Source organism: Salarias fasciatus, chromosome 7, assembly GCF_902148845.1.
Source record: "Salarias fasciatus chromosome 7, fSalaFa1.1, whole genome shotgun sequence".
In the NCBI taxonomy this organism is placed as follows: Eukaryota; Metazoa; Chordata; class Actinopteri; order Blenniiformes; family Blenniidae; genus Salarias; species Salarias fasciatus.
The window spans coordinates 25,463,751-25,489,646 of record NC_043751.1 but is presented as its reverse complement, the minus strand read 5'-3'; the positions used below and the strand labels follow the sequence as shown (position 1 = coordinate 25,489,646).

The window sequence follows — 25,896 nt, the reverse complement described above, 5'->3', positions numbered from 1 at the left end:
GTAGCACCAGAAGGTTTCATTAAAATTGGTTTTATGTTGAGACTTGTTTTTTTTTTTTTTGTCGTAAATGTTTGGTTTTGAGAAAATATTGACAATTTCATCACATGTACTCTGCACCACAGCAAAGAGAAACTTTAAAGTTCGAAAATAGTTTATGAAGGATGTTATTGCACTGTTTTTCTAGTCATGCCCACTCAAGATGACATTGGGCTGTACGTGCACCCTGAACTACAATGTGTTTGACACCCCTGTTCTGGTCATGAATCTAAAATTATTGATCATGCAGTTTTCTTTTTGTCTCATTTTAGTGCGCGAATAAAGTATTTCCTCATTACATTAAATACAGTGCAAACACATGAAAAATTTATTGGTAGTACCAATATTTCCTAGATTGATATTTGGAAGTTTGTGGTTCAATAAAATTAATAAAAATTACAATAAAAAAAAAATCTTCACGACTGGAAACGGAGACTGCATGTCTTGTGATTGTCCACGAGAGGGCACACCATGACCTTTAAATATTGCACTATTTTTTTAAATTTCCTTCCATGTATTTTTACTGTAAACTTGCAAGTTTTTCTTTTTGTGAAACAGAAATACGCTTTTTGCAAATCGCACCAGTTTAGATTATATGAGCAGCACCGACATCACCCTAAACTTTATGTTTCAAACTTAAAATTACTACAAATGAAACATATGAGCAATTCCACCTATTAATAAATTCCACGTGTTTAATCTGATCATTAATCATAATCTAACAGTTAGTGTGTAAACTGCACGCGGAGGCGCGCCCCCCCGCCGCGGCTCGTGCCCGCTGTCAGCCTCACAGCTGCAGGCTCCTCACTCTCTCTCTCACACACTCACACACACACACTCTGTCTCAGCATGTGTAGCGAGGCTCACGGGGGGCGAGAGTCCGTGTAACCAGCACGGATATCGGAACCGAGCCGCCGGACTCTGATTTCTCCATATTTCGGGATATTTTAGAGATTTTTTCTTTCCTCTGAACTCGACGGAGAATGAGAATAGTGGATGTAGTTTCTCCTCGCAGGTACAGCGGAGCAGAAGTCACTTCTAAAGGTAAGAAGACGTCCCTGCTACCCAACATTATTCTCTTCAAACGGTGTGTATGTATGTGTGTGTGTGTGTGTGTGTGTGTGTTTCTACCAGAGCCTCGTTTTGTGTGTTTTTACAACTTGAAAACAGTGACAGAAGAAGCATTTCATTCTAATTATCACCGTTAGTCGCACGTGCGGAGCGCCATGGTGGTCCCGCACAGACTCCTCAGTGGAGAAATTAAAGGTTTTTAAGATTTTAAGTTATTGCAGGAAGTGAGGCTGCTTCCTTACAAGCTCTCTGTGGTGTGGACAGTGAGTTAGCGCTTCTCTTTTTGGAAATTTCTCATTTCACATCGCTCCTCTTGGACTTTCCAGTCTTTTCAGTGACATGTGAATTCCTGACAGAAAAGACAGAAATGTGTGTTTACAGCGGGGGTGTCAAACATGAGGCCCGTGGGCCAGAACTGGCCCGCAAGAGACTCCAATCTAGTCCGCCAAAACACCAGGCTAATTGTAAAGATTTCAAAGAAAGCTTTTTTATTTTTTTTAAAGCATATTTATTAGTAGTTGCAGACAATGCACAACACTGTTATTATATTAGTGATATTAGTGATTCTACCTTATTTCGACAAACCTTGCCTCAAAGCCATACTGTCGTGGTGAGTTTATAAAAACATGCGTAATGCAACTATTATAAGTGTTTTTCTAAATTTCACTGTATTTTGTACCAGAGAGGTTGACTAGAATTCCCTTAAACTGAGTCATTTTTAGTTGTAGTTGTTTGGTTTCTGTGAAAATATAGACACATAGATAGCTCCTCCCTTATCCTCGCCATGTTTAGAGTGTTGGCTGCCTCCACTTCTGCATCATGTTAATGTATGCATGTTATGTATGAGACAAGTGTCAAACCAGCCTGTTAACAGCGAGTGGGTTTCCCTCTGCAGCAGCGGAGGGCAACCCTGGTCCTTCAGGATCATTTGTTTCCCATGTCTTCCTGCCCCGTCCATCTGTCCGTCCTCAACATCGCTTTACCCAATTCAGGGTTGTTTGAAGCTGGAGACTAACATGGCTCTTCCATCAATTAACCTCAAACACATATTTTTGGATTGTGAAGTAAAAACAAAAACTGACAGCATTCAAATTCTACACAGAAAAGTCTTGACTCAAACCCATAGTTTTTCTTTTTTGCCTTCCTGCTCCAAAATACCCAAATTTAATACATGTGCTCCAAGAAGCTGTCCAGAAAGCCTGATAATGAGCCATTCATTCCAGTCAGGTATGTAGAGCAGAGACACAATGAAACTATGCAGGCCCGCGGCCCCCCAGGACCAGGAAGGCCCACTTGTCATTGGAAACAGCAGGATTTTTCCTCCGCGCAGCCCACTGCACAGACAGCCGTGTCTCCAGCATCCAGAAGTAGGCCAGTTACTGTATGTCATGTCATGCCATGCGTGCTCCCCTCTGGAAGGTTAACCGGGCGTTTCGCTGGTCTGGATGTGGAGTGGGGGAGGTTTCAGACAGTCTGAGTGGAAGATCTCCTCCAGGATCCAGCTCTTCTCCTTTGACAGATGTCTGCTGCTCTTTTCTTTCTCATTTGTTTCTTTCAGTTTCTGTTTTTGGTGTGAAATGACAGAAGCACACAGCCACATCCTGTCATTTTGGACGTCCAGTGTTTAATATGAAACATTGTGGAGGAATGTGCATTTGTGTGTGTGTTTTGTGCACATGCACAGGATCAGAAAGTCTTAATATTTAATTTAATAGTGGGATTAAGTTTATCTTTTTGTATGTCACAAGCTCAAAGCCTCTCCTGGAGGGATTTCATTTGAGTGTCATGCTCATAGCTTGCTTTACAGGCACGGTATCAGAAACAGTTGTATTGTAGTGTGATAAATGCACGCAAAAAGCTCAGTCACACAAACTAATTTCTGCCTCTTCTGACATGAATTTCAGTTTTTTCAATTGTTGATCTTAGCCTGATTGCAAGAACGAGACTATTGACAGATGAAACCTTTAACCAGGTTTTTTAAACAATCTGGGGCCAATACAATCCAGTTTCACTTGGAGTGACTGAGAAATCAGTGTTTTCTTTCAAAGTTTTGCAGTTTGCTTGGTGGTTTGGCATCCTGGATTGGAGCCTTTTGTGAGCCAGTTTTGGCCCACGGACCCTATGTTTGACATCCATGCTTTAAATGATTCAACGATTCCAATGAATCGTGATTCCAAATGATTCCAATGTTGAATTAATGGTTCTGATTGTACCAGATAGTTTGAGATTTCAGAAACATAGTCCCCTTGAGTGTTGTGGGAAATAGCTGTAGCTGTGTCAGCATGATTCAATATTTACCTTTGATTGAAAATCCAGTCAGCAGTTCACTTTTCAAAGCATTTGGAGGAACTTTAGCCTCAGATCAATGATGATTCACGTGACAGGCCAAACATGTGAGTCCCTGTTTTGTTTTCATCCTTTTGAATTGATCTGTCATGGCCTTCTCTGCAGCTGTTCATTTCTTTTGCACTGCAAGTTTCTTCCAGTCATTAGTTTCTGTTTTCTCAGATATAAATCATTCTGATTAAAGCTGTTTTCCAAGTGATACTGTTGAGTTGTATTTTCATTTGAACAGTATCTGAATGCAGCAATATCCTATCAAACTCTGAGGTCAATGTTTGACGTCCATTAATGGCCTTTTCTCACTCCTCAATCGGCAGCATTCATTGTATTCCCCTTGTGATAATATTATTTCAGCAGCAAGACAACAAAAGGCTTTTTGTCTGCCTGAATGGCGGCTTTATTATGTACGCCAAAGGCCTGCAAACGTACCAGTGTCACAAAATGCACCAAACAGTGAGGCCTTTCGGCACCCATAAAGACAAGACGGGACAAGACGAGGCTTCGGAGCTGCTGTCTGACCCGAGAGATGTCTTTTCAGAGTATTGTTTTACTTGTCTTCCCAGTTGTGCTTTGATGCAGCCTGTAGAGAAACCTTGGACCCTACATATTGGGGTTTGTTCTCGTGGGCAGAGTCTCAATGGGACTATGATCATAGTCACACTCTTACCTTTATACTATTAGGATTCTTCATTTTGAAAACTTCACAGCCAGTTAGAAAAGAGAATAGAAGCCAAATCCACTCGGGGGATTGGAAATCATTGCAGATGATGCTGTTTTCCCCGTTTCCACAAAGACAGAGTTGGAGCATTTTCTAAAAGCTGCATTTTCAGTGGCTCTAAGCTTTGTTTTTGTGTGAACGGACCCCCAAATAGTGAGTTAGAGTTTTTTCTTTTTCGCTTAAACTTTGTCATGAAAATGGGGCCTGAGTCTGTTGTCTGTTGAAAAATCTCATCCTTGAATGATCATCTTGATCATGTTTGCAGACATCCGTTAGTGGCACCCTGTTTTAAATCAGACATGCAGAAGCAGGACAAACATCTAAAGTTTAAGTGGAGCACATTAGATCTTTACTGTAATGCAATTCTTATAATATCACAACCACAATTCTTGACTGTAAGTGATATAACATTGAAAATCTTATTTAGTTTTATGTTTCATTGATATGCGTGGAGTTGTTTTTAGTTAAAAAAAAAAGAGAGAAAAAAAAAAGCTTGTTCAAACACAACAGGAAGCATCGAAGCCATTCTGGTCAACTTGTCCTTCAGACCGGCAGCAGGTTTCTGCTCAGATCTATAAATATCAGCAGTATCAAAAGCAGTGCTGTTACTGTTGTCGAGTTGAAAGCACATTTTGGAAATGCAATCTTTAAACTTGGCAACGTGGAGTGGAATTTTTATTATTAAACTAATAAACCTGTTGTCAGCTGCCGTTTTGTGAAAATGTGAGAGTCAAGCTTGTATCTCTGTTGTACTCAACCACATTAATGCTCAGCAGGAAGCCTCGGCCAGAAACTCGCTTGACATTTGCCTGAATTAGTCTGTCTATAAATTTGCTGAAACCTATTTCCCACACGCTCCCATTGGGAAAATTGAGGTCGTCCTCTTGTTGAGGTAGTAAGCTGTCACTCGGACACAGAGCTGCTGTACCACTGAGGACATGAGTGATGCCTCCATGGGATAATAGCTCCATAGTTTGTTTTTTGGCTTGTGGATCCAGGCTAAATTGGGCTATCTTGGAATTTCCCGACTGTGATTGGCTCTTTTTCAGATGCCACTTTTGAATTTGTTTTCTCTCCACATATTTAACCTCCATCTGTTGTTGAACCACGACGAAGCTCCAGTTTCCCTCCAGTGAGGCGGCCCTCCCCCCCTCCCATAATCCTCTGTTTCAGTCCTTGTAAACATAATTGGAACATGAAAATTGTCACAACCAAATCACCAGTGAAGTGTGCATCAGTGAGCCCCGCATACTCTCTCTTTAGCCTCTGCCTCGAGACGCGACTGGTACTCCTTCGTCGATTAACATTGTATGTGTTCACCTTGAATATTTCATTGTGTGTGGCGTTGTGAAAACAAGTGTTCAGCCTCTGAGTGAGTGAAATGTAAGAGTGGAAGCTGATTCTTATCTTATGAGTTGACTGATTACCAGAAAACTTCACTTCAGCTACAGTTTAGGTGGACTTTAATGTGAGCGGGTTAGATAAGAAATATATTTGGGAAAAACTAACATGGTAGTCAGCATATTCCTGTGATTTCTTCTCCATATTTGTCCTTCTCTTTTTTTGTGGTCATTTAAGTCAAATAAGTTAAATAACAGCTTGCAAAAAAGTGACTGCTTTTGACCTGAAAAGGGACCATTTTTTTTTATTACATATGTTTTTTGAATGGCTTGTCAGTGTTTTATGCAATTTGTGAAAAAATGCTGAAAAGTAAAATTTCGGACAGCAGTATTACCACCTACATTTGCTAGATGGATGAACAAACTAACATCCTTCCTACTGAGTGAAAAGGTACTGATGGGCAATTTGAAGGGTGAACCTGGAGAGTTCCAGAGGATTTTTGGTTGGTTTTGTAACATGTGCGGACTCAGATTCCACAATGCAGTGATCATTTTACATTTGAGTAAGTATAGAACTCTCTGGCCAGGTGGTTGATCAATATTCTTATTCAGCAACAGCTGCTGTTTCTAGCTTTATTTTTATTAAATTTTAATTTTCTTTTTTACCTTTCTCTCTCGTACCTATTTGATGTATCTTTTTAAGTTGTCCTTTTCACTCAGCTCCATGGTTGTTACAAGGAATTGTGCTAACAGTGAAGCACCGATACCAGTTTCAGGTATTGGGTGTGATGCTGCATGGAGATCTCCTTTACAGCCTGATGTTCTCTGTCAGCATCAGGTGGATGAGAGAAGACGAGCGATGTCAACGGTTTGGAGATTCCTCAGTATTAACAATATCAATAAGGTGAAAACCTTATTCGTACAACCTCAGCAACTTAATCACTAGTGACATTTGGACTGGTACAGTTATCCCGAGGTTGCTGATTAGATTAACTGCTCAGTCGATCCAGGAACTATTTTAATCCGAACCATGCTTGATGCTAAATACTTGCTTAATGGCATTTAGAAAATACATGTATCAGTACTCTCGGCATCGGCAAATAGCGAAAGGTCAGCACTGATACTCATTATTGAAAAAAATGATATTGGTGCATCCCTGAAAAGTATAGAGTGAGATTGATGTGAGGTTTGTTTTCAATGCCTTTTGAAGCTCTTTCTTGACATTTTTTGTCACTGGATGCTCCCTCAAGATATGAAACTCATTTTGTCTCTTTTTTGACTTCAGTTTTCCAGGAAAACTTTTGGTTTTTAGAATGACACTGAAGCCTGTGGCGCTTTCATCCAAATTCCCACCATTCCAATCTCCATTTGATCTGGAAACTGTATTTCTGTCCCAGTTTTGTTCTTGATGGTGAAGCGTGGGATTTATTTGGCTTGATGATCTCCTATATTCGTGTTCCTTCGGGAGGTTCTTGGTAATATTTTTTTCATATTGAATCTGTGAAGTCAGATATCAGGATGTGTATCTGAGGGTATTTATAAAAACGTGTTGGCAGTTTTATCTAGTTAGACCTCAGTAGATATTTGAACTCTGGGCAGGATCCCTCTTCCTGCGTCTCTGCTTGTATTATGACTGCGTCTTTACCAGGAAGAGGATCCATCTATGAGAATGTGGCTTTCCCAGCAGGGTCCTGTGGGTTTGTGTTTGTGAATACTGTTCCCTTGACATTCCTGTCCTCCTCATACCCCCACCAAAAGTGCTGCCACTCTGGGAAACAAGGCCTCCTTGACAAAACCCACCACTCCATCATCTGGAAGTTAATGTGGTCATTGTTATATTTAGAGTCACCCCTCACTCTCTCCCAGAGACTGTTCTCAGACTAGGTCAGATGTAAAGGTGAGGCGAAACCCTTACCTCAGACTTCATCTTTTGAGGGTTTTTGCATTGCGACTGTAGTGTTTTCTGTGCTGAAGTTCGCAGTGGGACAGCAGGAGTACAGAATGGTACAGGACAGCGAGACGCCCTCTGGGACAACAAGCTATTCTGAGCCTTGTGCTTTTTCACGGTCCCTCCGCTCTGGATGTTTTACCCCTGGGCCACACAATCCATGTGTCACTGCCAGTTTATTTTCTATGGCTTTTAGTGTTTATGCACCGAAAACGAGGCAGACAGCAAATCGCTTGTTATGGAGACTTTGAGGCCGTCCATCAAGACCCCTCACAAGTTTTTCTGAGGTAGCAAGATCCAATTTTCACAATGATTTCCTTGTTTATGTAGTCTCGGTTGTTGCTTCAGTCCAGTTTAGATTTGATTAAATTAGTGCCCATTTTGTTCTGTTTTTTTTTTTTTTGTGAGTCAGTAGCCTCTGTCCTGAGGAAAAAAAAAAAAACACAGGGGAACCCAGAAACAATTGGCCATTGTCCATGCACCGTCACACCTGCCAGACATGTTTACCAGCATGGAGCTTTGACTTTTGGATCTGAAGGGTGCAGATGTTTTTCAATCCACGCTGAAGTTGTTACATAATCCTTGATGATGTATAAATAGTCATTAAATAGGCGTAGCCGGTGTTTAGATGACAAACATGATATAACAGAAGCAAAATGTCAAATTCCTCAAATTCACAAGCTTCATTAATCAGATTTCATGTATAAAATACAAAAGCTATAAAAACAAGACATGAACAATCATATTTTTCACAGGAGGTTTCAAATGAAACAACGTGAGCTCAACAGACCAAGCTTTTTGTTTGTTTGTTTGTTTGTTTTCGGGTGAAACTTTGCACGTTTGACATTTATGGTTTTATTAACAGTTGACCTATTGAAACAAGCATCAAGTAAGTTTTGTGTTGCACTGGCGACCTGTTTATACTACAACCTGAATTGTACAGTTGTCAGTTCTGACCGCCGTTATCAGAAATGTGAAGTCTGACGTAGACTCCATACTTTGAAGAAGGAAATTGCTGTTAAACATCATGAACTTGAATTAACTCACTTTTTTGAATTGTCACTATGACTATATTTGAATTAAATAATTAAAAAAAAGCTCTGTTTATAATATATGGGCATTAATTTGCAGTTTTATCTAATTAAACCTCAGTAGATATTTAAACAGGGACATGTGAACCTGTTAGAGGAGCTACTGTATCATTATATATCTCACTCAGGCTGAAAACGGGGAACAAAAACACCTCCTCTTCTCTCCCTTCCTGCTTTCCTTGCTTTTTATTATCTGCTTCCTTTCGGACACATGAACTCACTGTATGTCGGACATTCATCACCGAGCTGGAGATCTGAAGCCATCTGGGACTTCAGGCTGCTTCATGTGGAAATTTAAGCCATGTGGCGACCCGTTTCTCCTCCCTCTCCCTAAACTGGAATGACAAATGATAAGCACTGCCCTAATGTAATGACAGGGAGGCTGTTCTACGCTACAGAGCATTCTTTGTGTTATTATTGTAATTCATTTCAGTAATTTTGAGTAAAGAAAACACTAATCAAGCAAATATATAGAAGGACCACAGTTGCTTTTGCCCACATGTGATGATTTGTTCAACTACGTGCAGAAATATTATTGTCAGGGGAGTTTGAGAGGAGAGATCGACTTAGCACAAATTATGAAAGAATGTTTTGAATTTGTGGGAAAGTTTAGATGTCATTTGTTTTGAAATAGGTACAACTGGTTCTAATATTTTACTCAAAACATTGTTTACTGAATATGATTTCGTCCTATTCTGGCACTGTGTGTGGCAGTGTGTCAACATTTGTAAGAAAACAATGTTTGTTTGTTTTTTTAAACCTTTCTTAAGCGTAGCAGACACAACACTGAGACCCAAATTGAGATATCTGCATGAAAGCTAACTTTGTTCCTCAAACTCATGTTGCCATGGTGAGTTTGTGAAAACATTTGCAATGCAACAACTGCAGGACAAGAACTTTTGGACTTTTCACCGTATTGATTCATTGTAGTAATTGCTTGGCTTTTGTGAAAGTATTTATACTTTAATCACGTATGCTCTGCTGTATGTGACCCATGAACTAAAATGTGTTTGACCCCCCCCCCCCCTTGCACTAACATGTTAAAGACTGAAGAAACAGGCTGTATGAAGTGATCTTGACTGAAGCGTGCGGTGTAGTGAGAGTAAAGTGCAGGGGAGTGGAGAGTAGAGGAGTATTTCCCATGTGGTTCGTCAGGTTGAATGAGTACACGGCCTCGGCTCATCTCATCTCAGAGCCAGACTGCCGCTGGCTGACCACATTGGACCAACTAATCATCCAGCTGTAAACACGACCAAACATCTGGCATGCTCTGCTGTCGTTCGTGTATAACGCTGACTTCAATATCAGCAGCATTGAGGATGATCAGATTAAAAAAAAAAAAAAACAAAACAAAAAGATGTCATGAATTGATCTTTTTCTGTAGGATTCAGTTTAAATTTTTAACTTGTTTCAGAAATATGTTTATAGACGTGAACTTTAGCTTCCCTGCTTGTATAAACTTTTCCTGACCACCACAGTGTAGCCGAGTTCCACGGCGTCTCTCCAAACAGGAGTGCAGTGTTTCTTCCACAGGCCCACAGTTTGTTCACTGCTGCCAAACGCCTTCTAATCCCAGGCTTTCATTCTTACTCTGCTCTTGTATAATCCTCCTCCTTAAATCGGATGCCCCTCAGATTAAGATTGATTATAACCCAAAAGAAAGATGATCGTGGATAAAGAGACCTTAAATATGTATCTTTTAATATTGAATATAGTGTACTATTACAGTACTGTATTTTTACATTATTCTCTAAATGAGTATATTCCTTTCTGATGTGGACTGACGTGGTTATTTGTCAATTTTTGAACCGCCGGTTAGCTGATCTGACTCGAAGACACGAATAAATGGCCTCTGGTGGCCATGCTGAGATCGGCTTAAAGCTATACTCCCTGTAAGTCTCTGTAATAGCATTACTTGTCCTAATAATTTTTCACTCACCAGCGTCTGATTATTTATGGCTTTATGATGATGTGGGTCACATCCAGGCTAAACACCGGAGCGTCTTTGTGATAAATCAGCAGGGGAAGTTGTGACTGAAGCTCCTCTGCTTCAAGCCACAGATCGTAATTGGCTGGATGTGACTCAGAATGCTTTGCAAGTTGTTTGCAGTTACAACACTGCACTCTGAGCTTTTGTACCCAGGCTCGATTTAGAGATCAGTGTCATAACAGGAAATAATGTCATCTCAGCCCCGGGCTACGTCTTCTGTCCTCTCAGCAACCGAACCCTCAGAATTTCGCAACACAGGAAAGTTCTTTCACACCTAAGTCCTGCAAACTTTGGCTAAGACTGGCCAAAGTTTCTTAATGAAACCAAAAGCAAAGAGAAGAAATACTGAATCTGAAAGTCTTTCTCTTCAAACCTCAGGAAATGCAAGTCTTGCTCCCTCCGCGGTGCGGGACTTGCGTGAGCTTTCTCCTACTCAGTGACATTTACGACTGCTTACTCACTTTTTCTTTCCCCAGGTGCTCTCCTTGACCACAACCAGCCACCTCTGTTCGCCACCACTTGAAAAAGAAAAATTCCTTTGAACAGCCACCAACAATTCTCTGAACTCAGCTGTTTAATGCTGCAAGAGTAATAATCTGACCTGCCCACCCCGTCTGCCATGTCTGGATAATTGAAGGCATTTGAAGAGCCGTCCTGTTGTCGCGGTCTTTCTGCAGTTTTTATTGAACCTGTTGTTGAAGGAGTGGCAGCCATTGGTTTCCTTTTCTCCCTGACCCCAACACAATAGTATCAGCAGTCTGGAGACTCAACACAGGAAGTAAGCGTCTAAAGCAGGGGTCTCAAACACATTTTAATGCAGGGGCCACATAACAGCCCGGTTTCTTCTTCACTGAGCCAGATGAGTAAAATAGTGCCATAATAACCTTTTTCTTTGTTGTGAGTATATGTGATAAAAAAGTTTATATTTTCACACAAACTGAACAGTTACTGCAGAAAATGACTACTATCTAAACATCAACCAATCTTAATTTGAAACTTGGTACGAAATACAGTGAAATTTCCAAGAAACTTCCCTATCCACAAACTCACCCTGACAGCTTGGCTTTGATGCTAATGCTAGCGTGCTAGCTTTCATTACAGCATCGCCGATCAATCAGCTCAGGTCTCAGGGTTGTGTTGCGTTCGCTACTCTTAAGAATTTTTTTTTGACATTTGATGTTTCATTTGAAACTTGTATATTTTTCTTGTTGGTCTGGCGGGCCGGATCGGACATTCTTGCAGCCCAGTTTTATATTCGACACCCCAGATGTAGACCTAAAAGATGAAACACAATACCCCGTATATGGACAGTAATTTACTAGGTCTTTCAGGATGAAGTGAGTCGCTGTCTTACACATATCCACAACATTTTCAGCAAGTTTCCACATTAACTCATGTCAGCCTTGAATTATATTTACTCTGTCGAGGACACGCATAAAACAAACTGTATATCTCTGCATTTCTGAGTTTCCTCATGGCTGTTCTGTGTACGAATGTCTCAGGCAGACAGCGTTTCCTGACCACAAGGTTAAAGCCAGTTAATGGCACCACCTCGCAGATTGCTTATTCAACAGTTAAAAAATGTGCTGATGCCTAAAAACCTCTGAAACAACAGGCCTGGGATGGACGGGAAAAGGAAAACTATTTTTAAAAAAAGGAAAGAGAACAGCAGAGTCCATTTGAGTGGTCTGGTTTCACTGGCCATTTGTTAATAGGCTCAGCTGCTAAAATGTTGAAGAATAGATAACAGAATTAGAAGTCTGAATACAGGAGAGGCATGAGAATTCATGGGTAGTAAATATGTTTCATGACTAAAAGGCAGCGAGTTTCCTGTTTTATATCTGAAGAGGGAAGATTCTCACAGATCTAGACTGACACTTGAGATTCATATCACCTTCCCTCATCGGTTAGTGGTCTATTGTTTCAGTGTAAAGACAGAATCGACGTAATTGAGTCAGAACGTGTCCTGGTCAGTGAAACTCTGATGGTCCTGTCCTCCTGTTAAAGGCTCTTTGTGTGCAGTGGCAGGTGTCCTCACACCTGTTGTCAGTTAGGCAGACTGTTGCAGGCATCAGCTGGCTGCACAAGCTGTCAAGCGGCAGGAAAAGTCTTTCTCGCTCTGTCACATTTGCCTAAATGCACTCACGTGTTGAGTTTTGCTTTGAACTAGATAATATACTGAGACCTGTTTTCAGTTTCAAACTTTTTCAACACTACAGCCAAGAAATGCTGCAGACTTAATTTTTAATCATTACTGAAGCCAAACAGGGTCAAAAAAGCATCAGTTTTCCAGGCCTGCCAAGATTCTAAAAAACTGTTCTTCTGGTTTCTGTCGGTATGTGCAAATCTAGCTTCGATAGCATGAGAGCAGATTAATCTGCAGGCAGATCAAACACGTTTCAGTTCAGGGGCCACATACAGTCCAGTTTCATCTTGAGGGGCCAGACCCGGAAAATAATGCTATTGTAACCTTTTGATTTTAGTTTTTCATTATTGTGTTGCAGAGTATACATGATGAAAATATCTGTTTTTACAAAAAAAAAAAAAAAAAAAAATCACCAGTACTAGTTTGATATAAACGAGGTAGCTTGAGGTCTCCGCTCGATATCTGAGCCCGGGGCTCAGTGTTGTGTTGGGTCCACTACTCTTAATAAATTTCCTAAAACAGTTTTCTTTGTAATTGTTATTCTGCTTGGTGGTTTGGCTGGTTTGGAGCTTCTTGCGGGCCGGTTTTGGCCCACGGGCCATATGTTTCACACCCCGATCTGAAGCATTGAGGGCACCACAATTTGTCTTTTTTTCGCGTAGATGCAAAACTCGAGGTCTCATTTTCACTTTTAACTGCACGATACTGCTAGTTGACCTCAGGATGACGAACTAATAGTGTACCAGTGTCACTCCCGATTACAGAAGATCATATTTAACCCATTTTTTTTTCTTGCCTGTAGATACAGTCCACTGAAAAGTGTGACTGAGGTTTTGTATTTTGTCCGCTTGCCCTGAATCGGTTGAGCATAGCTGCCATAGTCCTCATTCCGAAACGTGACTCTGAAACGCTGATCTGGCACCACGAGCGACAAGACTGTCCTCTTTTGGAGGAATTATTCAGCCCCGACAACTGTTGAGCAGCCGAGCGGAGCTGCCAGGACGCATCAGGCCAGGCAACGCAAGTGGGTCAGACCAGAGTCACATCAGGGTTACGCTGTGAGAAAATGGGGGGGGGGGTGCTTCCACCAGCGGCTCCAGCATCGTCTTTCCTCCTGCTAGTGTCCCGTGTCGCTCTTCATGCGCTTTGTGATAAAAAAAAAAAAAAAAGAATAAATAAATAAGTCTGCGTGTGTCTGGAGACTCATAAGAAGATTGTTGGGATGTTTCACAGAGCAAAGTATAAAGAGGAAGCATTTCTCAGTGAGATATTTAGTCTAAACTGTTTTGATTGGATTTATTGGTTGGATTAAAGCAAAACTGGAAGCAGAATAAAGTCTTATTGTCAGTGACAGTCACATGTTACAGCGCACCAAGCGCCATTTAAAGATTAGTATGCTTTCTTACTACTTAATACTTAGAATACGCTTTGTTATCGGGTAGACAATAGCTCAATGATTAGTTAAATATACCAAAAAGAAACAAAAAGCTGACTGCTGCATTATGAACACCATATATCTAAATGTTCTACAGTACTTTAACAGGAAGTTAACTTTGTGGCTTTCTGTTCTCACAAACTGCCTTTATTTTCAATGACCAAAATATACACAATTCTGGCTTCAGCTGTTGACGTGTGCGATTCTTTTTCAGTATTGATGAGGACGTAAATTATTTTTATTTTTTTAATATGTACCAGGGACGAGCATATTTTTAATGTTGTCATCTTCATGATGACTTATGCATGGAGCTAACTGAATGAGAGGTTTCCTCGTCTTAAGTGACTGTGGTTCGTGGTGTGATGAAACCTCCTGATTCACAGTGTGAACATTTATCACATGACTTTGTCCAAATTGACGACACTGTACGCCCAAAGAGCCGAGCACCGCAACTACACTCACTCTGAAAAAGTCTTACTGAAAATGTTTGTGTGAGAAACATTGTGCCACATTTAATGATGTCAAATATGTGGCCTGTGGGCCAAAAACCGCCTGCAAGAGGCTCCAGTCCAGCAGACAGGCCACCAAGCAAATTGTTGAAGAAAACAGTGATTATTTTTTCGCAGGTTTCTTAAGAGTAGCAGACAGCAACACAACGCTGAGACCCGGTTTTGTGAAAATATAGACAGTTTCACCACATATACTGTTCTACAGAGCAGAGGAAGACTTTAAAGTTTCAAGGTTATTATGGCGCCGTTTTACCTGTCCGGCTCACTGGAGATGAAATCGGGCTGCATGTGACTCTTGAAGTAGAATATATTTGACACCCCTAAACTATGCTCGACTTTTTTGAGTGAAAGGAAACAACTTTGCTGTTGCCATTGTTACATCCATGTTGTGAAGCTTGGCATGTTTCATTGGTATTGCACAATTGCACCACACACACACTCACTCACTCCTCGCCATGATGAGGAGCTACCAGGCTGTAACACTCCTGAGGCTCTTGTTGTGATCTTCAAACCCTTCAAACAGCAGAGAAAAGTGTTTTAGCGGAGATGTTGCTTCCTCATGCGCTGCTCTGTCACATGTTCCCTCCCAGTGTGAGAAGTTAAACGAACTGTAGACTTTGTAGTGGTTTATAGATTATACTCAAGAAGCAATGTTTCAAGTATCTTTGGTGTACACTGTTTGTTTTCTGTTATTGATGCTTTTTTTTCTTCCTCCACCCCACTGCAGATTTAGAAATGAAGAAGGATATAGACACAATTATAGCAGAGGAACGGGCTGAAATCATTTCTAAATATGACAAAGTAAGTATATGTAAGCTTTGAGTTTTTCATGAAAACACTCGAGGGTTAATAGTATAGAAATGAAAAATTGCACACTAAATATCTATTGATATCAGAAATCCCCTTTTTTTTGTTTTTGAATCGTCAAACTTAAGATGTTGAGTCTTAAACTATCCCCAAAAGTTCCCAAAACCTTTTCAGACAAATTCATGTAACTTAAATGTAAAAGTGGCAGAGCTGTAACGTTTGTTGGAGTGTGTGAACTCTGAACTTTGTGTGTTTGTTTCAGGGCAGGCAGGAGGGAGTCAGCATCGATCCCTGGGAAGACGCCGACTTCAGCATTTATAAAGTCACCGACCGCTTCGGTTTCCTGCAGTGAGTGAATTTTACACGTTTGGAGTTGTGTTTACATGACAGTGGTACTCGGAGCCACTGAAAAAAAAAAACTTTTTAAAAACTGCTTTCAGTGTTTTCAACAAAAAGCACAACTTTTTTTAATACACATTTTAATACATGTCATATGTACACTTTTTAATGCAGTGAGGAGGAGCTGCCAACACCCAGTGCGCTTGAAGCTAAAGTATGAACTTCATTCTCTTCACACGTGATAAATTTTCACCCTGTCACTTTCACAGTTTGAACAGCGTGTTGCTGTGTTTTCCCTCCTTTCAGCAAAAGCAGCAGGAGATCGAGCGGGTGGAGAAATGGCTGAAGATGGTGAAGAAATGGGACAAGTACAAAGACAGTGAGAAGGTGTGGAGCAGCTCGGTATACCGGTTTTCTGCCCAGTTGTTTGATGTATTGTTTCCTCCTTTCAAAAAGTCAGTTCCTTCATCCCTAACTGTTTAAGTGAAGACTGTCAGAACACATCCAACAAAAAGCACCGGTGAACACTTTTATTGACAGCTGTGTGGGAATAAAAATACTAATTAGGTGATGATTGTGATTATTTTACCAGCTGATGGTTACATGTAAAATCATCACATTTCTGACCACCACCACAGCTAAAAAAACTTTTCAAAAAAGTAAGGTTATTATGGCACTGTTGTACTCGAGATGAAATCAGGCTGTATGAATTAAAATGTGTTTCACACCTCTGGTGTAAACCGCAACAAGAAGTTACAGGTTAAAACAAAAAAAGAGGATCTGCTGCAGGAGAAGCCTCTTTCATCCTGTTTGAGCCGTTTTCTACTATAATGAGACGGGGCCATTTGTTTCTGAAGGGTCTCAGACCTGCTTATTAAGGGCTTTTAGTCTATTTATGGCAGGCACTAAGGCAGCGGTTGCCCAACTTTTTGTACCAGGTCTGCCTTTCAGAAAACGTTTCCAGGGCCTCACCCATCCGAACACACACACACACACACACACACACACACACACACACTCTGCTACACTTTTTTTTTTTACTTAATGTTTGATACAGATAGCAAATTTGATATTAAATGGATCAAATCTCTTACCATTTTTAACTTTCTGCTTCCAATGCTTTCAGGATGTGTTTTAAAAAATGTCTCTAAAGTATAAAAACAGTTTTTATTACGCAAGCAGCGCTCAGAGACCGAGCAACAAAAGCTAAACCAGACGTTTCGCTGAATAGTGATTACTGTTCGATTTTGCAAAGCGAAACAGCTGTGTGGTCAGAGCAGTTTATCACTTAAGACAGTTAGCAAGGTTACACTGAGAAAAAAACCAAAAAAATACTCTAATGAGGCTTGTCTGTGTGATTGGTGTCTCCGTCCCTCATATCTCCTCGTCTCCACCTCATGTTTCAGTTGGTGAAGCGAGTATATAAAGGTATTCCTCTGCAGCTGCGAGGCCAGGCGTGGGCCTTGCTTTTGGACATCGAGAAAGTCAAAGAAGACAACAGAGGAAAGTATGAGGTACGATCCCTAAACTGAGCAGCTACTAATGCAGGCACCTTGAAAGACTGAACTGCGATGGTTGTGTGCTTGAGTAACGTCCATGTTTATCTCATCAGAGAATGAAGCAGCAGGCTCGCAGCTTCTCCACAGAGATCAAGCAGATCGACCTGGACGTGAACCGAACCTTCAGGAACCACATCATGTTCATGGACCGCTTCGGAGTCAAGTGAGTGTGAGCTCCACCGAGGTGAAGCCAAGGAACCGTTTATACAACAACGCTTCACATGTGAAAATGCATCATTTCTGCTTTGTCATTCGTACTCATGAAAGACAAACTTCATTGCATTGAAAAGTACTGGCTCAGTATGTGAAAGTATCTAAAGGTTCGTACTCGTACTTTTAATCGTCCTTTTCAGAAGCATGTGTAGCTTTTAGTCTTTTTAACTGTTTAGCCAGTAGAGTTTTTCTTGAAAGTAAATCAGGCATGCAAATAAAATTATTGAAAAATGGATAAAAACAGTCTAAAAATGTATTTCCTCTGTCCTGCCTCCCTGTCGCTGTAAGAAAATTAGATACAAATCAAAAAAACGGTGTGTTGCAGACCTGTGGTTTCTCCACCCGAACGCTCCTCTGAGCTCCAGTTGGTCAGATAAGAGATGCACTTTGTGTCGATTTGCTTTGAAATATGAGCAGAGACATTGTTATTGTTTGGTTTGTCACCTCACATGTTAAGTTGGCTCACGCAGACGCCCGTGCAGAGTGTGACCTGTGGCCTAGTCCTTGAAGCGCGCACACACACACACACACACACACACACACGCACACACAAACCCACAGAGGTGGTTTCCTTGTCTCTATTAGCTTTCCTGTCAGAGCTCAGAGCCCCACAGGAAATGGCATTCATGCACAAATATGCACCAACATGAAAAACTACATTTTGACTGAAGGTCATTGGAACCACGTATTCAAACTTTAGAAAATTAGTGGAGGTGGGGGGACAAACCGTCATGTGTGGTGTTGTATTAACTCTGAGGAGGATTGTGAAAGCCGCCGGTGTAACTCCCAGCACTGTCTGCTCGCTCTTTGTAGCGTACTTCCCCTTCGACTCGAAGCCACCGGGTCCAAACAGACCAAAACAGCGCTCCATCCTGCCCGGCTGCCCACTCCTTCCCTACGAGCCGACGGCTCGCCTGCAGCTGTCTCGCTCACACCGAGACCCTCGCGGCTATTTAAAGCTGCTTTCCTGCCTCTGTCGCTGTCTATAAGATGTTCATTTACTACACAGGCCTGGAGGAGGGGGGTGAAGGGGGGGACATCCTCTCTACATCTGTCCACATTGTGTTTAATGCCCCTGCTCCTCACACACACTCATACAAACACAATGGCAGTGTTCTGTTCACCGTCCACATGTCATCAACTGTCCTGTGGACATAGAAAACAGACAGGAGGGACATCGTTTCAGCGTTTAGGACTTCATGTTCCACAGCATCTGTACACATGTAAAACTATTTGAAACAAAAGATCTCCTTCATATGTCGGCTGGAGGATGACTAAACACTTCCTTTTTTTAATGTTTAACCAGTGACTGTCATTGCGGACGTCCTTACAGAAGTTCTTCATTGAAACAAAGTTTTTGTGAGAGAAGTATCTGAAGAGAAAACACTCAACGAGAACGTGCCAACACTGCAGCACAGAAATGTCTCCGTACTCCAACCAGGGATCGTTTTCAGCCTCCTCAGAAGTGCTTGCAGCTGTTTTGAGTCTCCCTGTGCTGATTGATGGAAGTAATTTGGGGTTGAGCTGATTCCGCCTTGGGCAGTTCTGACTAAATTGACTCCGTTCTGACACATTATTGAAGTTTACTGTAATCGTTGATGATCCTTGCTCTTTTACCTGGAAGTGTCAAAGATGAGGCCTACGGGCCAAAACTGGTCCAAAAGAGGCTCCTACACGGCCCGACAAACCACCAAGCAAATTGTCAAAAATGTTTTTGTCTCCTGATCTGAAATGTGTTTGATATTCCTGCTTTAACTGCGTGAATCTTCTGTCCTCTCTGCAGGCAGCAGGCGCTGTTTCATGTGCTCGCAGCGTACTCCGTTTACAACACGGTGAGTTTATAGGTGCACACCGCAACGCCACATTACGTAATATCTAACAATCCCTGTTTACGCTTACTACACATCAGCGGCCGACAGCTGCAGGTCCGATGAGTGTTAGCGTGTCTGTGCGGCGGAGGACGAGCCGGGCGCTCCACAGCCTTCTGTTTGCTCTCGTGTTTGGAGCCTTTGAGGCACATCTTTTATTTATGAGTGTGGTTCAGCCTGAATGTAAGTCAGATCACCAGTGAATGTAGATAAAATGTTCAGTCTATTAGACCTATTCTGCCTCTTGGTGCAGAGCTCCATTCATATAATAGATTGGTTCTTTCCTTCTTCTTTTTTTTTCATTTCATGAAACTACATATATTTTTGCTGTGATTCATTTGAAATGTAGCTGTGTGTTCTGAAGTCTCAGGTGATGAGGTTACCTGGATCTGCTTGAGCCACATCAGATTTTCCCCTGTTGTTTGACGTCAAGCTTTAAAAAAAAAAGTTTTGTGTGTTGCCAAATCGACAGTACATGAGTCAATGTGTGTGTTTTTCTAACCTTTATCTCAGCCTTTGAGCTACCAGTTCTTATTAAATCTGTCCAGGCGCAGATTGTGATTGTACTATCTGAAGCCAGTCCTTTTGTACTCTCCACACAAGCGCAGACGCTGCCTGTTTTTCCCGACTGGGTTCAGTTCCTGTGTGTTGGAGGTGTTCAAGCCAGAGGAAATGGGCATGTGCCATTCCCTTTTTCCTTTTCCCCTCTTCTCACACACACTGCTCATAAGAAACTGGGTCAGTGGGAGAGCCAAGAGAGAACGAGGAAGGGAAAGATGGAGTGGGGGGTGCGAGTGTGTGTGTGTGTGTGTTTGTCCTTTTCGTCTGCGATGACAGAGAAAAATGTGAGGAATGTGTAGTTTAGCCTCACTGTAACCCTGTTTGTATTTACTGTATTGCCTTGAAAGGATACTTTGGAATGTCCATTTGTAGCTGCACGATAAATCGGCCTTAATATGGACAAATGCCGTATGTTTGTGTGTGCGTGTGTGTGTGTGTGTGCTGTGTGTTTCCGTGTCTGGGCTTGCCAACGGCGAGTGTAAATCATTGAATCATAGTGAAGTGAAATTGGCAGTAAGTCAAGTAGAAGACATGACATTACTGAGACTTTATGGTGAGCTCCAGTAAATATTTGAAGAAGCTCAGGTCGGAGTGGGGATGATTCCTCGGCCGGTCGTCCACAGTCCGTCCTCGGACCACATCAGACATGCAGGTGCTCCCGTCCCCTCGCCGCTCGCCATGCGGGCGCGCGCGCTCCGTTAAATTATGAATAGTGCCCCTCATTTTCGCCACCCTGTTTAGCCGAGGCTTGTTTCTCTTCTGCCCCGTTCCCGCAGGAAGTCAGCTACTGCCAGGGGATGAGTCAGATCGCTGCCATCCTGCTCATGTACCTGAACGAGGAAGACGCCTTCTGGGCTCTGTCCCAGCTCCTCACCAACACCAAGCACTCCATGCACGGTGAGACAGAGGAAGAAACGCAGACAGGCGGACAAACCTTTGGCTGAGTAACGTCTGAATCACTGCCAATCTTGATCAAATGGGCAAAAGATGGACGATTTGATGTCGTTTTTGTTGATGTGAAATCATCTTCCTCATGTGTCCTTAAAGCAGAGAGCAAGTCCACATTTATCTCCATTTATGGCCTGATTTTTTTTTTTTTATTCCCCCCTCTCTCTACTAGGATTCTTCATCCCGGGATTTCCCAAGCTGCAGCGCTTCCAGGCTCACCACGAGCTGATCCTCTCTAAAATGCTGCCTAAGCTGAAGAAACACCTGGTGAGTTGCAGCACATCTGCATGACGGATGACTTCCATCCCGGCACCGGGAGGCTCGGGAGTTCACGGCTGTTTTTAATCGGGTCATTTCTCGTCGTCTGATTAATTTACGTTGCAGGGGCCACGTGTTGAGGATGTTACTGTGGTCATAAAGTGTGGTAGCGTTTGTGAATGCATCCTGAAGAGCTGCTTCACATTAATTCTTCTCCCCGCAGGACAAGGAGCAGATGACGACAGGGATTTACACCACCAAATGGTTTCTCCAGTGCTTCATTGACAGGGTGAGTGTCTGAGGGCCCGTTTCAAGTGAAAACTGAATACTTTCCTAGCATTTTAGGGGTCCGTTTCCATGACAACTGTGCTTGGAGCTTCTGAAAACGCAACATTCTGAAGAGGCCTCCCAAAATCACAGAAATACCATTGTTTACAAAATGTTTCTGTGAAAACGTGAAACTTTACTGAAACAAAAACATAAAAAAATGATGCGTTTTCACTTGAAATGTTGAGTAAACCTGAATTTCTGAAACAGTAACTGCAGGTTACGTTATCTGAATGTTCCTCTCGGTTTGTGGAGCAAGTCTCCATAATCACTACATCACAGCGCATTAATTTTTTAACACAAGAGCACAGCTGGGGTTATTTTATTATTTTTCATCTCTGCCCTGCTGTGTCTTACGTAACAGACCCCGTTCACCCTCACCCTGCGTCTCTGGGACATCTACATCCTGGAGGGGGAGAAGATGCTGACCGCCATGTCTTACACAACCCTCAAGTTGCACAAAAGTGAGTCCGGGGCCGAGCGCCTTCTGCTCACGTGAGCCCAGCCAGCTTCATGCCCAGATACAGGCATGGCTGCTGTTGCTATACCAGCGAGTGTGACTGTGTGGATTACGCCGCTCGCTTCCTCTTGGTTGGCTGCCTCCTCACTGGATGGATTATATAACACAAGCGGCCGGTTGCTGTGGAGAAGAATCAAAAGCAGACTTTTCATTGGATGCACACACAAGCATTGTTTCAAGCATATTGGTTGAAGTCTTGGGAAAGAAATAGTGTGACTATTTGATTTCTTTAGCTTAATATGATTACTTTGAACTATCTTGATGGATTAGGTTTCGTCTAATTCAAGGGCGAGCAAGTTGTTTTTGTCAAAGAGCCACATGAAAGAGACGCAGCGCTGTTGACGGCCGAGACTTTATTTGACTCTGGTTTCACTCAATCAGAAAATGATCTCATTTCTCATGATCATGATAAGTATAACCCGTTTTGTTTCACTAACCTTTGTTTCATTGGTTGACGCTACAAACAACTATTCATGTAATATGGAACAATCACGTTTCCGTTTTGACTCAAGTGCAGTAAAGCCCATAATAAGGAGCCAGTGCCTCATTCATCACGTCGAGACACTTTCATTTCATTCATGATTTTCTAGAGAAAACCCGAGAGCCGGTCAAGCAGAATCGAAAGACCACATATGGGCCTTTTGATGCCCGCTTCTGCTCTAAACACTGTGTGTATTGTGTGTGTGTGTGTGATCAGAGCGCCTGCTGAAGCTGCAGCTAGAGGACCTCAGGGAGTTTCTTCAGGAGCAGCTGGCTGCTTCTTTCTTCTTGCCGGACGACGTCGTGGTCGAGCAGTTGCAGGTTGCAATGTCGGAGCTCCGCAGTAAGAAGCTGGACCAGCATCCACCAGGTGCAGCCAGGTTCAATCACTTTGGCCAACTTGTGGTTTTGAGTAGGGATGTAATCCTTATTTTCTCTTTCTGTTCAAGCCAAGTCAGAGGAGCTTCCCAAGAAGCCTCTTGGTCAAGAAATACCAGTCCACATCCTGCCTCTGCAGCCCGACTCTCCTCTGGAAGTGAAAATAAACCTGCAGCCTCAGGATGAATCCCACGCAGCCGGCCAGCAAGCCGACGCCGTCAGCTCACCTCCCGTCCTGCAGGAGTCCGCCAGCCTGTCCAGTGCAGACGCGCCCGGTTTGCCTTTACCAGACCCGCCGGTGGTCCACCCAGGAGGAACTCCTCGTATGAAGCCGTGCAGAGCTCCCCCCGTACCTCCGAAAGAGTACCGGCCGTGTGCGGTGGGGTCGGTCGGCGATTTAAAAAAGTCTCTTCCAGAGGTGAGACAAGACGGGGGCCGGAAGGAAGAAGCGGATAACCAAGAAGAAGCTGTGGACTGGCCTCCACCCTACGAGCCTCCGGCTTTTTACTCTATGCAAGCTGAAGAGGAAATCATGGACCTTCCAGATCTCCCGCCTCCTCCTTTCTGTTATCCTGATCAGAGCGAGCAGAACTCTCAGGACAGTGATTTACCTTCCAGGGAGCTCCGTCACCCTTCGCCGCCTCCTCCCACTCGGCTGAAGCCGTGTCTGAAACCCCCCACGTCTCTGGGTCTCTCACAGAACAAACCTGTCCCTCCCTCCAAACCCTCGTCTCTCCGAACCTTCGCAGCACCCCCGCCCTCCTCCTCCTCCTCCTCCTCTCCCAGGCTTCCTCCCCCGAAGCCCACCAAGTTCCCCGTCTCGCTCTTCGTCCCGGTGTCGGCCGGAGACCGGCGGCCCTCCAACACCTCCCAGTACGACAACCTGTCGGAGGCCGACGACGACGACCGCTACCTGGAGAAGCTGCTGGGCTCCACGCCGGAGGAGAGCTACAGCGTGAGCAGAGACTACGACCCCGCCGTGTACCCCGTGCCGCCGCCTCCCGTCTTCATCCCTCCCTCGCCGTCCCCCATCCCGCCGTCGCCGTGCGCCCTGCCCAGCCTGCCTCAGGAGCCGGACTGTGTGGAAGGAGGCAGCTGGGTGGAGGACTCCATCATCCCCCCTCCTCCGCCCAGCTTCGCGGACAGACTGTCGCCGTCCCGGTGTCCGGCGGCCCAGCGGGCCGTGCAGCCCGGCCACTCCAAGCCGTTCTCCCGCGGCCCCAGAGACCGCTCCGCCTTCCCGGCTCCTCTGCTGTACACCGGCTCTCCTCCCGGCCAGTCCCGGTCCTCGGGCCAGTCTCCGGTGGGCGGGCCGTTCCTGCAGCCAGGACCGGGCCAGGACTTCTGCAGGACGGCGTCAGGAGGACAGCAGCTGCCCAAGTCCATCACCTTCTGAAGTATCGATGGCGACGGTGTCGGTTTGATTTGTTACTGAAAACTAGATCAACCAGCGAGTTCAATACCAGGCCAGTAGCTTCCTGTGTGTGTGTGTGTGTGTGTGTGTGTGTGTGGGTGTGTGTTACAGAGCATTTTTCATCAACATGTACAGATTTGCGTTGCTCCTTTATTAGAGCAGGAATGTTAAAATATTTAAAGTTCCTTTTTTTGTGGTTATGTAAAAAAAAAAAAAACAACGAAGTCTTGTTTTGTTAGTACACAAAATGTTGATCCGAAACCAGCCGTGCTTTTTGATGTTGCTTCAATTTTTTTTTTTTTTTTTCAGTTTCATTTCCTAACAAAGTGTCTTAACCTTCTCACGGTGCAGAGGTCACTCCGTCACAAGGACGGCAGCCAAAGCCGACACACCTGGACTGAGGTGACGGTGAAGCGTGAGCAGGCTCACACACCTCGCTGTGACATCAAGCACAAGTAAAAACACAGCTGGGATTTAAGAGCTCTCCGGTCTCTTTAGGGCAGTTCAGGCAGATCAATAGGAGTTCATGGCGTCCATGGCTGCAACGTTTCCCTCCTGCCAGCAGCATGACCACCACCGGTGCTCAGTGTTACAAAGAGAACGGCTTCATTGAAACATTGATTTCTGAGTTCATCTTTTTCTTTTGTTGTGTTTGAAACGGTGGAAGCTGAAGCAGCACCAGACCACGGAGCGTAAACCCAAAGAGTTTTATCTTCAGAGGAAATCCATACAGGACAGAGCAGACGGTTCCTCCTATAGGATGTCATTAGGTTCCCTCACCTTGTTTTTTTTTAATCCTCCAGGCTGAGGTGGAGGGTCGACGGCGGTTGGGAATCATTGTTTTCACCAATCAGCTGCATGTTTGTCACTCCTGCTGTCTCCCAGCAGAGGAGTGTGGTGCAATATTTCACTGGTGTAAATACTGAGGTTTTTAGTTTTTCCCTTCCGTGGAGTCTGCTCGTGTCAGGAAGCAGTGGAGAGTCTGTATGTTGATAGGATGTTGTCATTTTTCTGATACTTCCCAGAAATAACGTGCATGCATGGTTTAAGGTTGAACATGGAGGAGTTACAGCATAAATGAGGTTTTTTTTTCTTTTTAATGTGTTAAGGCACATTCTCACGGAGAGTTCCTCCTTTGACCCTCATTGACAGTATCTTGTGGAACAGCTCCACCTGGTGGTCAGACATCCTACAGCTTGACAACATTTCAAGCTCGAGGGAAATATTTGTGTTTATAATATTGTAAACATTTTAGATTATATAGGGAAAGTATGTCTGAAATCAAACCGTGTAAGTATCGCTCCATATCAGATAAGAGCTCATTCACTGCTAAAATTTAAAGCCACTGCAGTATTTTCTTTATATTTATCTACTTTTTAAATATGGAAGTTGAGCCATAACCTACTGCACAAGGACCTACTGTATAGTCAGACCTGTTTATATATTACATATATGTATTTTTTTTTTTTTTGCACTTTTGTTTGGCTTGTTGAAGTGTAATTTGCATTTGACTCGAGCAGATCGATCGATCTGATTGAAACGAGACTTTGATGCATTTATGCAACTACTTTTAGTATTTATAAAGAGACAAATGTTA

General features: G+C 43.2%; 1 protein-coding gene across 1 annotated transcript; it reads left to right on the top strand.

Moving 5' to 3' along the window:
• Window positions 1–859: 859 nt before the first annotated feature.
• Window positions 860–25,896, top strand: LOC115391332 (USP6 N-terminal-like protein). Its single transcript, XM_030095529.1, has 14 exons — window positions 860–1,080; window positions 15,355–15,428; window positions 15,697–15,782; window positions 15,948–15,987; window positions 16,080–16,160; window positions 17,180–17,287; window positions 17,386–17,495; window positions 19,329–19,377; window positions 20,751–20,871; window positions 21,095–21,189; window positions 21,404–21,469; window positions 21,872–21,971; window positions 22,725–22,877; window positions 22,957–25,896. The coding sequence occupies exons 1-14, from the start codon at window positions 1,020–1,022 to the stop codon at window positions 24,279–24,281; spliced, it is 2,469 nt and encodes an 822-aa protein (XP_029951389.1). The 5' UTR covers window positions 860–1,019; the 3' UTR covers window positions 24,282–25,896.

Excerpts from the sequence above, each read along its gene's own strand:
- LOC115391332 (XM_030095529.1), top strand. The coding sequence starts at position 1,020 with ATGAGAATAGTGGATGTAGTTTCTCCTCGCAGGTACAGCGGAGCAGAA. Across the intron at positions 15,988-16,079 it reads CCAGTGCGCTTGAAGCTAAA|CAAAAGCAGCAGGAGATCGA; the intron begins GTATGAACTTCA and ends CCCTCCTTTCAG. Across the intron at positions 17,288-17,385 it reads ACAACAGAGGAAAGTATGAG|AGAATGAAGCAGCAGGCTCG; the intron begins GTACGATCCCTA and ends TTATCTCATCAG.